Source organism: Pimephales promelas, chromosome 10 (genome assembly GCF_988280905.1).
Source record: "Pimephales promelas chromosome 10, fPimPro1.hap1.1, whole genome shotgun sequence".
NCBI classification, from domain to species: domain Eukaryota; kingdom Metazoa; phylum Chordata; class Actinopteri; order Cypriniformes; family Leuciscidae; genus Pimephales; species Pimephales promelas.
Genome location: NC_142778.1, coordinates 36335072 through 36353911, shown reverse-complemented (window position 1 = coordinate 36353911; position 18840 = coordinate 36335072). Strand labels below are relative to the sequence as shown.

The 18840-nt window shown below is 36.6% G+C and overlaps 1 protein-coding gene across 2 annotated transcripts in view; it reads right to left on the bottom strand.

Annotated features, from left to right (window-relative positions):
* LOC120487575 (transcription initiation factor TFIID subunit 4) overlaps positions 1-18840 on the bottom strand; it is a 109794-nt gene that overhangs the window by 69765 nt on the left and 21189 nt on the right. For both annotated transcript variants that reach the window (XM_039683790.2, XM_039683791.2), the window contains 6 exons: positions 18198-18320; positions 17060-17149; positions 14875-15024; positions 11704-11779; positions 10013-10127; positions 5084-5253 (listed from right to left, as the gene is read on the bottom strand). In XM_039683790.2, coding sequence (XP_039539724.2) covers positions 5084-5253; positions 10013-10127; positions 11704-11779; positions 14875-15024; positions 17060-17149; positions 18198-18320 — 724 coding nt within the window. The remainder of the gene's footprint in view (positions 1-5083; positions 5254-10012; positions 10128-11703; positions 11780-14874; positions 15025-17059; positions 17150-18197; positions 18321-18840) is intronic.

The window sequence follows — 18840 nt, the reverse complement described above, 5'->3', positions numbered from 1 at the left end:
AGCTTCTGTGGCTCATTTTCAAACCTGATTTCCTGAAATTTCAGAAAAATGAGTTTGGATGAGCCTTTGTGGTTTGGAAGATCGGCAAACCTGATCCAACCACCCAGAAGACTTAAACAAGCAACTTTGACTCAGGTGTTTCTCCTAAAATCTCTTATACAGACACAAAGTCAATAATTGTCATGCACTAAATATATAGAGCTGTAAAATAGCAGCACAGACCATTTGATATAGGAGGAATCTATTGAGATCTTGGCAAATTTGTGAAATTTTATAATGTTTTATAATGAGAATCATCTGAGGAACAAGAGCAAATGTCTCTATTTCATCTGATCGTGACTGAGGAGAAACATTTGAGATCGACTTTTCAATTTTTCTTTCTTATGAAAAACAGCTCTTTCACTTGAGTTGACAACTTTTACTTTAAAGGATAATTAGTGCTGGAGTTTTAAAAGAACGCTTCAAACCTTCACAGCACTTCTATCTACAACATCCCCGTCTTTAATTTGCTATTAACATAAGTTCTCCTCCACTATTATTTTAAGAAAATCACACCAATTATTTAAATCGGCCGCTAAACGTGCCGAGACTGTCCTTAATGACTCCGAACGAGAAGTAAAAAAAAGAAATCTTAGGAATGTCAAAACATGAGGAGTTTCTTAAGGCTACGGCTCTTAAAAAAAAAAAAAAAAACACCAGATTTAGATGAACTGAGGAATTTCTATTTAGTCCGGGGGGGGAAAATAACAAGCTGGTTTTGCAGAGGATAAAATCTTTGGCAAATCTCTTAAAGGAGTAGTTCACTTTAAAAAAAAAAACTTTTGCTGACAATTTATTCACCCCGATGTCATCCAAGATATCCATGTTTTTCTTTCTTCGGTCAAAAAGAAATGAAGGTTTTTGATGAAAACATTCCAGGATTTTTCTCCATATAATGGACTTCAATGGGGACCAAACGGTTCAAGGTCTAAAAGACAGTTTCAGTGCAAACTGCAAACTGTTCAAAGGGCTTAAACGATTCCAGACGACGAATAAGGGTCTTATAAAGTGAAACGATGGCTCATTAAAAAAAAAAAAAGTTAAGTAAACTTAAAGTTTAAGTTTTTTAAAGCTCAAATGCTCGCCTTGCTCTATTTTGTGATGCGCGTTCGTGACTCTCCTGTTCAAACTCGTTCATCAAAATAAACTTATCTTTTCCTGAGTCAGCTCATTCATTTAGTTTCTTGAATGAACTAAATGACTCGGAAAAAGATTCGTTCATTTAAACCGAGTTCAAACAGGAGTCACGAACGCGCATCACACAGAACAGAGCAAGGCCAGCATTTGAGCTTATAAAACTTAAACTTTGTTTTGTTTTTTTAAATGAGCGATCGTTTCGCTTGATAAGACCATTATTCATCGTCTGGTGTCGTTTAAAGCCCTTTGAACAGTTTGCACTGAAACTCTCATTTGGTCCCCATTGAAGTCCATTATATGGAGAAAAATCCTGGAATGTTTTCATCAAAAACCTTAATTTCTTTTCGACTGAAGAAAGGACATCTTGGATGACATGGGGGTGAGTAAATTAACAGCAAAAGTTTTTCTAAGAGTGACCTACTCCTTTAATGCAGGTTTACCTGTGTTTTAAAAATAGACTTAGAAGCGTCAACTTTTCCTCCTCGTCCCCTATAAACAATCTATCAGAGGAGACAAGCTTCAGTCAGTGCAACCACTGTGTTACACGAGACACCTGGACCCAGAGATCTGCACGTCTTATTCACATTGATGCATCTGGCAGATGCTTTTATTCAAAGCGACTTGCATTGCGACTGGTATGAATTTTATTAGTCCAATTGAAAACCCATGACCTTGGTGTTGCAAGCATCATGCTCTACTGATTGAGCACGCAAAGCATGCATTTGATGTTAAGTAAAGGTAAAAGACATGATAACTCTTTAGGAAAGATCTGTGCACTGTGGTCATTGTTGGGTTGTGTGTGTGTGCATTTCTCTCAGATTGAGCCGAGCTGGCAGGATTTGTGCCTCCCTTGGTTTGCTGTCACCTACGAGTTCTCCAGCAGCCCATCATCGACACACACCGGCCCGGCCCGGCCCAGCAGGGGGCGCTTCGTCCTCCTACACACACTCCGGCACCTTTGAGAAGAATTACACGCTTCTCCCAGCGACAGCTTCATGCTAACGCTAACGCGAGGTAAAACAGAAACCCTAGGGCTTCTGACGCTTAACCGAGAGATCTAATGTGTAGCGAACGCGAGGCTGAGAGAACAAGTGCTAGTTTAAACTAGTTTGTGAGGAAAGAACTTTCTAGTCTGGAAATGGTGCATTTTGTGAGAGAAATCGCACTTCGTTTAGCAGTAAATTAGCTCGACTCATCTGAGATGTTGTAGCATTTGGAAACTATACAAAGCAAATCACACAAGGAGAGTTAATGAGGTTGTTTTAAATTACGTGTTTGGGAGCAATTGATTTGATTTGATTTATTGGTTTATTTAAAAGGGGACAGTGCAATTTCACAAAACGCATGAACAAACATGGTTAAAAAAGCCAGAATTAGCCAAAAGGCTATTTTTCATCTGTAGTCCCCTAGCCAAGATGTAAAAAAGCATTACAAAAAATCAAGAAAATACATTTATAGATCTATAGCAAATTGACAAAAAAATATCTACAATTTAAATAACACTATAAGATAACATAGGGTACACTGTGCCTATTACAATAATAAAAAACACATTTACAAAAAGACTATAATATATTAAATATATACAGCTCTTGGTTCGGCTTTTAATGTTGGCAGACATAATTGTTAATAAGCTTATAATTGTTAATTCGCCCGAACGCCAGTCTATCGCTCGATATAAGAATGAACTAGAAACCTCGTTTTCTACACATTCAGTACCATGAAAAGGCTGCATTTATTCATTCATAATTCATTTCGGTCAGCTTCAAAAAGAAATTTACAAACCAATATAGAAACAAAAGTGAAAATACAATATAAACAATAATAAAAACATGGTGTCGGCTGAAGCTTATGCTTATTGCGCCGATCCTTTTTACATTTTATTTATTTAACACACAGTACCGTACAGTAAGTCATTTTGCGAAAATAATAACTAAAAGAAAGGAAAGCTAAACTCATTCAGCTTTGTATAACGTAATCTTTTTTTTATATACAATTTCTATAGATTTACATGTTTTCAGTTCATCATCGAGACTATTCCACATTTTAACTCCCTTAACAGACAGACAACTCTGTTTAACATTTATTTGATCAAATATACAGAAAATTATGAAATATTGTTTTCTATTTCTAAGCTGAATTTCAGCATCATTACTCCAGTCTTCAGTGTCACATGATCCTTCAGAAATCACTCTAATATGATGATCTGATGCTCAATAAACACTTATGATTATTATCAATGTTGAAAACAGTTCAGATTTTTGTCCTCTGATGAAAAGAAAGTTCAAGAGAACAGGATTTATTTGATTTTTTTAGCATTACATAAATGTCTTTACACACTTTTGATCAATTTAATGCATTGTTGATTACTAAAGATATTACTTTCTTTCTTAAAAAAGTGTATATTCCAGTTTATGCTGAGGAATGTCCCAGGTTAAATAAACATGCTGACAGATATGCGGATACGATGTAAATCTAGGCAGACAAACATTCAGCGCTGCTCTTTTTCTTATTTATTTACACAAACACAGAAGGATGAGTCGCACATTTTTCCGTGGTTATCGAAACCACTTTTCCATATTATGACCTCTCTTTAAACATGTGAAAACGGTTCCAGATCCAGTTGAAAAGACGCAAAACCACAAACGTAAAAACTAGTGCTGGGCAACGATTAATCACATTCAGTATAAAAGTTTGTGTTTACATAGTATATGTGTGTATACTGTGTATAATTGTTTTGTATATATACAAAGAAATGCATGTATATATTTAAGAAAACATATACAATATTTATATATACTATAAATATTTTTATACAGTATATACATGCAAATATGTCTCAAATGTATACAGTACATGCATGTGTGTGTATTTATATATATATATATATATATATATATAATATAAATATATACAGTATATACATGCAAATATTTGTCAAATGTATACATGCATGTGTGTGTGTGTATTTATATATATATATATATATATATATAGTACATACACATGCAAATATTTCTCAAAAGTATATATATAATATAAATATACATACAGTATATATACAGTATAGACATGCAAATATTTCTCAAAAGTATATATATAATATAAATATACATACAGTATATATACAGTATAGACATGCAAATATTTCTCAAATGTATACATGCATGTGTGTATTTATATATATATATATATATATATGCAGTATATAATTGCAAATATGTCTCAAATGTATACATGCATGTGTGTGTATATATATATATATATATATATATATACATATATGAAGAGTTCAGATGCAAAAGCCTCTAAATGCCATTTAAAATTTTCTTCTTTAATGAAGATTTTTATCAAACTTGTATATTTAAGTTCAGTAATTTCACTTAAATAACAATTAATAGGTAATTATCATTGCCATTTAAGTGAAATCACTGAACTTAAATACACAAGCTTGATAAAAATGATCATTTTAGAAGAAAATTTCAAATGGCACTCTTCATATGCAGTATATACATGCAAATATGTCTCAAATATATACATGCATGTGTGTGTGTATTTATATATACAAAATAATTATACACAACACACACGCATATATATTATATAAACACAAACGTATATTTTAGATGTGATTAATCGTTGCCCAGCACTATTGAAAACGTGTTTCTACAGGTGACAACAATAAAAATTCAGATTTATCAAGAGTTTGGTGGGACAAAAAGGACACACACTCAAAGCGAGCGTGGACCGGCCTACATTTACAAGAGAACGTTTACAAGCTCCAGGCGTTTTAACTCCATATCATCCCGGAACAATGAGACGGGTTTGTGTGTCCTAGTGAGACTCTTCTAAACACACATCTAGCGGTGTGAACATTAGCGTTGCGTTGCCGGAGGAGGTACTGTACCTGTTTCCAGTATCCGCCGGTGTAACAGACCCGTCGGCAGGAACGCCTCATCTTTACAGGAGCGGATCTGCGTTCCCACCAGCTCAGAGTTGGTCGCTAGAATACGAGCGCTCTCTTCGTTGAGGTTCACGCCGGCCATAGACGCCACATCATTGATGTCATCATCGTCTCTGAAATAACAGTCCAAAATCAGTGTGATCTCACGGCACAATATCTTACTTGCATACAGTACTGAAGACTGTAGTCAACATATAAATGCATATTCAAAGCACTTGATATATTCCACAATCAGCCACTGATGTTGACTCGCACGGATAACTACATTAAAAACTACATTAAAAAGTATTGTTGTATGTATTATTCTGATAGTTGTTCATGCAGGATGAAATTAACCAATTAAAAAGACTGATTACTAGTGGTGAGAAACCAAGTAATGGTGGTGGGTTACAGAACCTGAAATATTCACTCCTACTACATTCTTTCACATTTTAACCTAATAATATAAATATTTAAATATTATTTAAATATTATTTTTAATATTTAAATTTTTTTTTTTAGATCTCAACATAAAAATAAAAATTAAATGTAAATTATTTGTCGACTATCCGTGTGAATCACGAGTATTCTCAATAAAATGGGAATGTGGATGTGAGTGAATAAAATTTAAATAAATAAAGGAGTAAATAAATAAATGCTCCTGGATATTTTTTGTCAGCTATCCACATTTGCATCACTTGTATTATGGGCAATGAGCATAAATAATAATAATAAATAATAAATGTGATATAAATAGTGTTCAAATGATTAAATAATTATTAAATCAAGATCTCAGACATGTTATTTGTCGTCTGTCTGTGTACATCACGTGTATTATGAACAGAATGGGAATGTGCAGGAAATTATTAAGTAAATATATATTTTTGCATTGTGACATGATGGATGGATGGATGGATGGATGGACGGACAGATGGATAAATGGATGGATGGATGGATGGATGAATGGATGAATAAATGGATGGATGGATGGATAAATGGATGGATGGACGGATAGATAGGTGGATAGATGGATAAATGGACGGATGGATGAATGGATGAATAAATGGATGGATTGATGGATGAATAAATGGATGGATGGATGGATGAAAAAATGGATGGACGGATGGATAGATGGATGGATGGATGGATGGATGGATGGATGCATAAATGGATGGATGGATGGATGAATAAATGGATGGATGGATGGATGGATGGATGGATGGATAAATGGATGGATGGATGAAAAAATGGATTGATGGATGGATGGATGGATGGATGGATGGATGCATAAATGGATGGATGGATGGATGGATGAATAAATGGATGGATGGATGGATGGATGGATGGATGGATGGATAAATGGATGGATAAATGGATGGATAAATGGGTGGATAAATGGGTGGATGGATGGATGAATAAATGGATGGATGGATGGATAAATGGATGGATGGATGAAAAAATGGATGGATGGATGGATGGATAGATGGATGGATGGATGGATGGATGGATGGATGGATGGATGGATAAATGGATGGATGGATGAAAAAATGGATTGATGGATGGATGGATGGATGGATGGATGGATGGATGGATGGATGGATGCATAAATGGATGGATGGATGGATGGATGGATGGATGAATAAATGGATGGATGGATGGATGGATAAATGGATGGATAAATGGGTGGATGGATGGATGAATAAATGGATGGATGGATGGATGGATGGATGGATGAATAAATGGATGGATGGATGGATGGATGGATGGATGGATGGATGGATAAATGGATGGATGGATGAAAAAATGGATTGATGGATGGATGGATGGATGGATGGATGGATGGATGCATAAATGGATGGATGGATGGATGGATGGATGGATGGATGGATGGATGCATAAATGGATGGATGGATGGATGGATGGATGAATAAATGGATGGATGGATGGATGGATAAATGGATGGATAAATGGGTGGATGGATGGATGAATAAATGGATGGATGGATGGATGGATGCATAAATGGATGGATGGATGGATAAATGGATGGATGGATGGATGGATGCATAAATGGATGGATGGATGGATGGATGCATAAATGGATGGATGGATGGATAAATGGATGAATGGATGGATGGATGCATAAATGGATGGATGGATGGATGGATAAATGGATGGATAAATGGATGGATGGATGCATAAATGGATGGATGGATGAATGGATGGATAGATAAAATTAAAAGCAAAACAGAAATAAAAATAAAGTTAAAAAGAAATAATAAAAATGAGAAGCACGGAACCAAATTACAAACACAAACTAAAATGAAAACTGAAAATTTGAAATTCAAGCCAACTCGAAACACGAATAAATATATAATAATAGTGCTGATATTCCGCCGGAGTGTTGACGTTATCAGGCGAGCGTGACGCAGTCCATCAGCGCGACTGGCAGCTCTTTCACCCAATCATTACTCTCCCTTTCCCCGTTGCCTTGGTAACAGTGTCCTAATTACGGCACATTAGCAGTGGAGTTTCCTGCGCCCGCGGCACTGCTGAAAACTTCACGGCTCCGGCCACAGAGGTCAAAGTTCACTCAGCTCCACTCTGATTTACGTCCGCGTCTGTACCTCTGTTTCTGACACTGACCCCCTGGCATCTTCACCCGCGTCCACGCCACCCCCGGTGCCCGAGTGAGTGTGTGTGAGTGTGTGTGGTGCGGCTGGGCAGGGTGTATATGAGTCCTGACACCACGGCAGGAGCTGACAGAGGCCATTAGCACTGCGCTGAGCTAGCACGTTAGCCTAGCTGCCGCCACACGCCAGAGACATGAATGAGAGGAGTTTCAAGTCATGTGAATTATTGTCTTTCTTGTGCCATAAATGATCCGTCCCATTCGGCTTCCCTTTACGGGAAAAAAGTTACAATATTTCCCGCCAAATCAGTGTCCGGTGTCAAATAAATATATGCATTGCCATTTTCTTCTTGAAAAAAATTCCAAAAAAGTATTGAATAATTAGTTTGAAGACTTTAACAAAACCAACCAGCTAATTAAAATATTCAATTGAAGCAAGCAAGTATTTAAAACTTTATAATCTTCAAGAAAAAGATTATATAAATATATAAAAAAAGATCAAACCTATAAACAATCGTCAAAAAATTAATATAAATTAATTATATTAAATTAATTAAAGCTACATATTTAGATATTTAAAATGAAATATATTTGAATATAATATGAAATATAAATATGAATAATATTTTAGTATTTTAAAAAAAAATTATAAAAATGACGAAAGTTAATAAACAAAATTAATAAGGCTCAAACTAAAATGAAAACTGAAAAAAGCCAATTCAAAATATAAATAATCATTTGATTCACAAAATTAGTATTTTTACCAATTGGGACTCTTAAACTATATTTAAACTACATCAAATATTTTCTCTTTTTAACCACATCTGCTGGAAAATAAAATCTCCCGCTTCCTAAGTTCATAAGAAATCTGTACTATATCTGTATACACCACATGTTACATAATAACATTATTATTACTTATTTATTTCTTCTCATATATATTGAAAAGCTGTGGAACTCTGTCTTTGTTTATGGTTGGGTTTGTTCTCTCTTTCCTCTTATGTCTCATGTTTTATCTTATTTTCTCTAAATTAAAAAGGTAAACTAAACTGAATTAAACTCAAAGACCTGGTGTTACCCGACGGGTGGTTTGGTTTGATCGGGGTGCGAGAGCCAATCACAAACATCATGGTCACGAAACACGCCGTCGGGCACGGGGTCGTCAGTACAAGCAAACCTGACAGCTTAATTAGCCACACTGCTAAAGATTTATTGGTTTATCAATCAGAGCCTGCGGCTGACGCCCAGAGCAGAGAGAGAGAGAGAGAGAGAGAGAGAGACATAAGTGAACTCTATGACCTCCCACACACACACACACACACACACAATAGCTCTGTTACACACCCTAGCGAGCTGCCTCATTGTCTACATAGGGAGCATCTTCACCTGAGATCACACAGGTAGCACTCAGTGTAGTGTAAGAACACCATTCACCGTTTATTCCAATCAAGTTTGATCAGCGCTTGATATCATATGAGCATATCTGTCCCTCATGAGCACAGTTTCAGCCATAAATCCATAATGAGTGTATATAAGTACTTGAAATAATTAAAGCTTGTTTTGAAATGAACACACACTTTAAATAAAAGGGGGAAAGTAACAGTAAGCTCCGTCACGTGTACGGCTTCATTTAGAAATGTTCATTTAAAGCTAAAAAAATATTTGAAATGCTTGCTTTTCAAGTATTTATTCAACTTTAGTAAGAAGAAAAAGGATTTGAAAATCATTGTGTGAATGATTATGCTATTTAATCGATCATATGTATAAAATAAATATATATTTTAAATTTAATGCAAAATATTCAAGCATAAAAAACAGTGTTGTTACTGTGAACTAAAACTAGGGCCTAATAATACATTTTTTGGTCAATTAAAAAAAAAAAGAATAGATAATCATAACATGAAAAATGTTCAATTGAAAAACTTAAATTCAAGTATTAAAATGACTAAAAGTTAAATAAATAATAAATTAATTAAAAACATATGAAAAATAATTATATAAAAAAATAATAATAATAATAAAAATTAAAATAATGTATATATAAAGACATTAAAAAATAAATTGCATTTTTATTTTAAGTAATTTAGCTAGTTTTGAAATGATCACGCCTGAGGAAAAAGGAAAAGCAACGTCCAGTGAGCGGCCACTGAAGCCAGGAGCTGTTTCACACTAAACTCCCTCGTGTGTTCAGTCTCTCTGACTGGAGCGTGCGCGGCTGAGAGTGAAACACTGCTCCCGTGTGCCGGCGGCCGGTATGACAGTACCTGTACGAGCCGCCCCCCGGGTCCGTCAGCCGGTTCCTCTGGTTTCCTGAGAGCTGAACGCTGACGCCCACTGGGCTCTTGCCCATCTGGAGACCTGCAGGCTTCCCTAAAGTACCTGGGAAAAGACACGACGGCATTATCATGAACTTACACACCTCTTTTCAACAAACCTGATCCTGTCAGGAGCTCAACCGGCTCAGGCTCAGCCAAGCTCACGGCACACTTCACACTCACACAATAACACACAGTATTCTGCATTAAGCTAATGAAGCCCGTTTTAGAAGCAATACCAGTTTCTGCATTGTGACAATTAAATAGATAGATAGATAGATAGATAGATAGATAGATAGATAGATAGATAGATAGATAGATAGATAGATAGATAGATAGATAGATAGATAGATAGATAGATAGATAGATAGATAGATAGATGGATAGATGGATAGATGGATAGATACACTCTTAGAAGGAAAGGTTCTATATAGAACCTTAAAAGGTTCTATCAGCGCTATGTATTTGGAACCCCTAAAAGGTTCTATACACTCATAAAAAAGGGTTCCTCTGGGTTCTATATAGAACCCTGGGGTTCCGTACTTGGCCAATAGAACCTTTTACCAAAAAAAAATTTCTATATAGAACCATTGTGAAATTCCATATATGAAGCGGGGGATGGAACCATTTCTAGTTCTAAATAGAACCATTTCTTCTAAGAGTGTAGACAGACAGACAGATACGATAGATAGATAGATAGATAGATAGATAGATAGATAGATAGATAGATAGATAGATAGATAGATAGATAGATAGATAGATAGATAGATAGATAGATAGATAGATAGATAGATAGATAGATAGATAGATAGATAGATAGATAGATAGATAGATAGATAGATAGATAGATAGATAGATAGATAGATAGATAGACAGATAGATAGTTAGTTAGATAGACAGACAGACAGATATTTGGACAGACAGACAGACAGACAGACAGACAGATAGATAGATAGATAGATAGACAGACAGACAGACAGACAGACAGACAGATAGATAGATAGACAGATAGATAGATAGTTAGATAGACAGACAGACAGACAGATATTTGGATAGACAGACAGACAGACAGATAGACAGACAGATAGATAGATAGATAGATAGATAGATAGACAGACAGATAGATAGACAGACAGACAGACAGACAGATAGATAGACAGACAGACAGACAGACAGATATTTGGACAGATAGATAGATAGATAGATAGATAGATAGATAGATAGATAGATAGATAGATAGATAGATAGATAGATAGATAGATAGATAGATAGATAGATAGATAGATAGATAGATAGATAGATAGAGAATGTGGAATATGAGCCGCATGTTCTCGACGAGCTGCCATTTCCACTGATCCTCTGCTTTTGTCTTCCTGCATCTCGCTCTTCTTTCAGTCTGTCTGTCAGAGTTCCCCTATACACTCCTCACACACACAGCGACCGCCAGGGTGCATTTGAACGTGATGTTAAGAGGCATGTTCTTGCCCCACAGCTACAGGAGACGCTATTTTTAGAAACTTTCTCCCTGAAAAAGCAGTTCCAGGGCGAAGATACAACACACACCCGACAGAGATGGGCAGGGAAGGAAACACACATCAAATCTCCAAACACACACCTGTATGAAAGTGTGTGTGTGTTACCTGTCGTTCGCACCGTCTGTGTGATGACCACAGGCATCCGTATCTGACCACCAGGACCCGCCGCCCTCTTTATACCCTACAAACACACACACACACACACATTTACTCCATTTCACCTTCACATCCTAACAGTCGTACACTAGTCTTGCTCAGTTCTGTGTCTGGAGCGAGTCGGCAGCGTCTCATCAGATTCATAAATCCTACTGTATCATATTTCATCTGCAGTTTCTAAGGCCTGTAAATGATCAACACAATCTAAACTTTGCTGATGTTTTTACATCAATCACACATAAATCCCAGCGTCCTCCTTCAGCTCGTGCTTCACGCGTCTTTCTGCTGTGAAATATATTTATCCATAACTATAACTCTTATATTGTTAGTGATATTTCAACAGGACTGAAGCACCTCACACATCATTTGTTTAGAAAAATGATTATCAAATATGATCATCAGTATTCAAGGAAGATCTCTTAATTATTGCATTGCATTACATGTTTTAAAACTACAGAGCTTTGATTTGCATTAATATCTTACTAAGACATTATTGGCAGATGTAAAGAGATGACTTCATGCTGTACTGTTATAAATATCTCACTTATTTACATGGCAAACATCAGAATTTCATCACTTTTTGTCCATATAAACATCAATATTTGCACCAAATTGCATATTTTTGCTCAGTTTCGGCCTCTGGGCTATTCCTCCATATTCTCACTATATCACACTATATGACACTGATGTATTAAATATGATATTTTCTTTCTTTAACAGGGTTACTATGAATTGTACAACAACAAAACACTAAGAACATGTATTAATAAAATAAAGTCTTGTTGATTTTAAAGGAGTTGTTCACTTTTAAAAAAAACTTTTGCTGATAATTGACTCACCCAAGTAAATTCATCCAAGATGTCCATGTCTTTATTTCTTCAGTCGAAAAGAAATGAAGGTTTTTGATGAAAACATTCCAGGATTTTTTCCATATAATGGACTTCAATGGGGACCAAATGGTTCAAGGTCCAAATGAGAATTTCAGTGCAGCTTCAAAGGGCTTTAAACGATTCCAGACAATGAATAAGGGTCTTATCTTGGGCCCCTTCGAGTCATTTTGATGAGCGAGTTCAAACAGGAGAGTCACGAACGCTCATCACAGAACAGAGCAAGGCGACCATTTGTGCTTATGAAACTTAAACTTTGTTATTTATTTATTAAATGAGCGATCATTTTGCTTGATAAGACCCTTATTCATCGTCTGGTGTCGTTTAAAGCCCTTTGAACAGTTTGCACTAAAACTCTCATTTGGACCCCATTGAAGTCCATTATATGGAGAAAAATCCTGGAATGTTTTCAACAAAAACCTTAATTTCTTTTCGACTGAAGAAAGAAAGACGTGGATATCTTGGATGACATGGGGGTGAGTAAATTATCAGCAAAAGTTTTTTTTAAAGTGAACTACTCCTTTAAGATTTTAAGAATTTAAAGTAACGACAGTGTGTTTTGATGGAGAGAAGTAGAGTCGAGGTGTGGTCAGTGTAGAGCACACATGCACAATAGAGAGAGAGAGGAAGAAAACAAGCGTGTGACAAAGTGAGGAAACAGGAGCAACACTAATAGAGACGCTCGTCCCCGTGAGTCCCTCAGTGCCGCCCGGAGCAAATCCCATCCATCCATCCCACTTTCCCTCCACCTGCATATTTCCCACACCTCGGGGAGATCTCCTCGTGAACCTCGGACACAGGACACACACTGACGCACTGTTCAATGCCATTAATAAAAAGCACGAAAAAGCTTAAGAATTATATTTAGTTGTTTTTCATTTTTTTAAGATGTTTAATAAGGACAGTAACACTTTACTTGAAGGGGTGTGCATAAGACTGACATGACACCTTCATAACCAGGACATATGTCATGAATATTAAGTGGGGTTTATGCGTGTTTGACAACTGTCATTAAGTTTCTTTCGCTCAATAATGACATTTTGAATGCAAATATGACAAATATGACCATAAAAACCAAGCGTTTTTCAGCTGGGCTCAAAACTAGGGTAGAAAATAGCCTATTACTTATTCATTTTGATGTTTTGAATGCAAAAACCAAGCGAACGCCATAAGTTGACCTCAGACAACAATATAATCAAATTTAAAAAGCCAGTTCATGACCCCTTTAAAACATTTCCTGTTTTTAAGATGTGTACTGAATTCTGCTTTTTTAAATAAGTGCATCTATGGCAAGCCGTTTTAACTTTTATTCACTTCCAGGATATGAATTGTTGATATCAACGATTGCATTTTTTGATATCAACAATTGAATTGCTGATATCTGTAATTGTATTTTCACTAGTGAAATTTCACCATAGGCTGCCATTCAAAATACATTTTTGATATCAATAATTACAACAGCATTTATATAGTTTTTTTCCTCATGCAATCTGAATCAGTTGTTCAATGTCCAACTGAACCGAACTGAATCAGTTCAATGTTACGCCGGAAGTGATCGCTTGCGTGTGACGTCACTCAATACTTACACGGAGATTTCGGAAGTTTTACCTTTCACTAAACATATTTAGATATACCGAAATCGTCTTCCATTAAAGTTTCCCGTATATCTAAATATGTTTAGTGAAAGGTAAAACTTCCGAAATCTCTGTATAAACGAAGAGTGACGTCGGCGCGCAAGCGATCACTTCCAGCGCAGTCCGAAGCGCCCGTGCCGTCAGATCATTTTGACATGGCTATGATTACAAGAGGTAAAACGATATAAATACTGTTGGTTTTCTCACACAAACCGCTCGTTTCGTGTCTTAGGCCATCAATGTGTACTTACATTTACGAGTCATTAAATCATGTTTAATTTGGACTTCTCTGTGCATGCTCTTTGAGGTGGTGACCATAGACCTCCATTATATGACTGATAGACAACAACGGTTTGACCGAAAAATGTCAAAATTGAAAATACTGTGGAAACAAAGACACTTACATCTTGGATGCCCTTGAGGTAAGATAAAACATACCAAACATTAATTTCAAAGTGAACTATCCCTTTACTATCCCTAGACGTTTGTTGTTTTGTGTGTGACGAACATTTCCACATTATGACCTCACACAAGAAGCTAGTACAGTCCTGCTGAATGAAACGAGAGCAGAAGCGTATTGAGATGAGAAGAGCTCGTACTTGCGGCAGGACGGCGGTGCTGTTGGGCTGGTGCGGACGGACACACACACTCGTCTGGACCGGCGTCACGCTGCTCTTGTTGGGCTGGAGAGGTTGTGTGAGAGAGTGCTGGCTGTTCAGGAGAGACAGGCGCAACGCAGGGAGACTTTTCTGCAAACACAGACATGATTTTATAGCGTTCACTTATTTCAGTAATCCCTCATTCACACTTTTTAAACAAACGTATCCTGTGAAAATAAGGAGTGTACGGTACTATTGAAATTGAAAACATTTGCACATTTCTAATCGTGCTGCTTTGACTTGGACATTTTCAAATACCGAACTTCTGATTAGGACAAATGTACAGTAATGTACAGAAGTAGCTGCACTGCTTAAATACTCAATTAAAGTTTTTGAATGAAAAGATAGGTAAAGTCACACTGATGACATCATTTTTATGTGAAATGCGCATATTTACCCCCAATTGTCATGGTATGGGGAAAATTATTTTTTTTTTAAACTTGAAACCAATTTCATTGGATTCCTTGACCCCAAAAATTTGTCATTATAGCGATAACAGAAGGAAAGATATGGGCTCTAGAGTAATTTCAACGCATTGGCGGCCATTTTTGAAAAAACATGTTTATTTCTGATACAAAGTGTGATCTCACTTGTGTCTTAGGATAAATTTATTTGTATGACCCTAAGATACTTCCATAGGAGACCTTTGCATCATGATTTTGCATCATTTTTTGGGCTTAACCTCCCTACTAGATTTAATATTGCTAATAATCTACTTGTAGAAGACCAGAACTTTCTTTTCTTTGAAATAACGTGTCGTGCACTAATGAATCATTCACAATAACAAAAGCTAATTTTAGATTATAAAGTTGTTGTCATTTTTCTCACAGAGGCCGACACAGATCATTAACCTCAGTAATCAAAGACGTGTCCCTGATGTCCCGTGAGGACCCCGATGGCTATTCTGGAGGATCCTGACGTAAGAGAGCTAACGTAGCATGACAGCGCGACCGCATTAGCGTGCCAGGTCGGACCGCGCAGGATATGACACGTATTACGCCTTCAGGCTACTGACCGCGAGCGGCCCAAGCCACGTGTGTGTGTTAACCAGTGTTGTGTTACATAATCAGATTACTTTTTTCAAGTAACTAGCAAAGTAACACATTACTTTTAAATTTACAGCAAAAGTTATTTTTTCACATTTATTGACTGACAGCTCTCTCATCCTCATGTTGAGACAGATTGTGAGTAAGTGCAGAGATGTTGTGTGTGAATATGATGGTTACTGTCGTTCTAGACTAAATGTGAGCATGCATTTACTAATCTCACTTGCACAAAAAAATATTCAATATTAAAAACTAATAAAATGAGTGAAATGCAAAATCAAAATAATATGCAAACCTCCAATAATTAAATGTTAATTTAACAAATATTCGTTTGCATTTAATCTCACTTTATTGACCAATGTACTTGCTGCTAATCTTCGATGATTCAGTTACACCATAAGCAAAAATCACTTGTTTTTATTGGTAAAGAACTGTCTGTAAGTGTTAAACTTTCTTCTCCTGCAGCCAGAATTGCCTGAGTGGCGCCCTCTAGTGTACACGTGTGAATTTGCATTTCCTTCAGCCTTGGTCTGAAAAGGCCTTTACATTCACCCAAAAATAGAACTGGAAATAGAAGGGGAAAAAACTTAGCCTAGGTGAGAAAAAGTAACGCAAAAGTAACATAAAAGCAACTAAGCAACGCAATTAGTTGCTTTTTAAAGGGATACTCCACATTTTTTGGAAATAGGCTCATTTTACAATTCCCCCAGATTTAAACAGTTGAGTTTTTACCGTTTTCAAATCCATTCAGACGATTTTCTGATATTTAGAGGAATATCAGTAACCAGAGAGTTTCTGCTCTCATTGACTTCCATAGTATATTTTTTTCCTACTATGGAAGTCAATGAGACCAGAAACTGTCTAGTTACTGATATTCTTTTAAATATCAGAAAATCGTCTGAATGGATTTGAAAACGGTAAAACCCAAATATTTAATCCTGAGGGAGTTGTAAAATGAGCCTATTTCCAAAAAAAGTGGAGTATCCCTTTAAGGGAGTATTACACAATAAACAATACTGTAATGCATTACTTTTCAAAGTAACTTTCCCCAACACATGTGTGTGTGTGTGTTATCGCACCTTCAGGAAAGGGACCAGGTAAGGCTGCGGAGACGACTTGAGCTCGGACTGTAGTCGGCTGGTGAACTCCTCCGGGTCGATCTTTGCATCCTGAGAGGAGCGACAGCACATGTTCATGTGTACAGCGAGAAAACATGCAAACTACAGGAAGATGATTAGAGGATGAAAACTAATGGGTTTACATGAGTCAAATGTCAAGTTGAAGTTCAAATTTATTTGTAAATCACATTATATCAAAGTGATGCACACAAATAAACACAAAAAACAAACACAGTCGAGAACGTCACAGTGGCGAAACTCAACTCGAAGGAGGGTCTTAAAGGGATAGTTCACTTTGAAATTAATTTTTGATATGTGTTAGCTTACCTCAAGGGCATCCAAGATGTAGGTGACTTTGTTTCCGCAGTATTTTCAATTTTGACATTTTTAGGTCAAACCGTTTGTGTCTATCAGTCATATAATGGAGGTCTATGGTCACCACCTCAAAGAGCATGCACAGAGAAGTCCAAATTAAACATGATTTAATGACTCGTAAATGTAAGTACACATTGATGGCCTAAGACACGAAACGAGCGGTTTGTGTGAGAAAACGTACAGTATTTATATGTTTTTTAGCTCTTCTTACCACATCCCGCGGGCACTTTGTGTCTGTGGTTACAAGAGGTAAAAACGATGTTTGTTTTCTCACACAAACCGCTCGTTTCGTGTCTTAGGCCATCAATGTGTACTTACATTTACGTGTCATTAAATCATGTTTAATTTGGACTTCTCTGTGCATGCTCTTTGAGGTGGTGACCATAGACCTCCATTATATGACTGACATACAAGAACGGTTTGACCTAAAATGATCAAAATTAAAAAAATACTGCAGAAACAAAGACACCTCCATCTTGGATGCCCTTGAGGTAAGATAAAATATATCAAAAATTAATTTCAAAGTGAACTATCCCTATCCGAGCTGTTCTTATATTATCCGGTAGACTATTGCAGAGATTAGGACCAGCCAATGAGAAGCCTCGCTCACCTTCACGTTTTAACCTGGATCTCAGAACTGGATTTTCTAAGCAGGGATTATATTGGGGATGCAAATGAAGAACAAGAACATCTGATGTTTCTGAAGCAGAACCGGCACACGTACCAGCAGATCCTGCACCAGCGCCTTCACGTTTCGAGACGTCTCCGGGGAAGGGGAATTATGGGATGCCAACTTGATGAGCGTCGCTAAGAAGTTCTTGCACTTCTTCACGTTCTCCTGCATCTCCTGTGGAGCAGAGAGAGACTCTTAAAGACATGAACGAGACGAGCCTCACGATGACACATCACAGGCCGAGCTGGAAAGTGTGTGTTGATTTGGACGGCTGCTCGAGATAGTTTATCACACACACGCGCTCTGTTGTGCTTTTGTTGTTATAATCAGCGATCGCCGCTCACGGGTAAATACAGTATTTTAATGAAATCCTCTGAATTCCATTTAAATGCTACAAAACTGTCAATCAATAGAGGTTAGAGAATGTGTCAATCAAAAGCCTTTTTAAGGCGGGTGTGTGTGTGTGTGTGTGTCGCTGATCATCTTCCATTTCCAGGTCACACTAAACCACAAATTCAAAAGAAAAAAAAGAGGCTTATTTTCAGAAGTGAACAGTGACTTCATGACAAGTGAAGAACCGAAAAGTATACGGATGATTTAATTTAGATTTTTCATTTTTTTTTTATTTCTATTATTCTTGAGCAATAAACATGTGATTATTTGATATAAATTACTGTTGCCATAAATTAAAAGC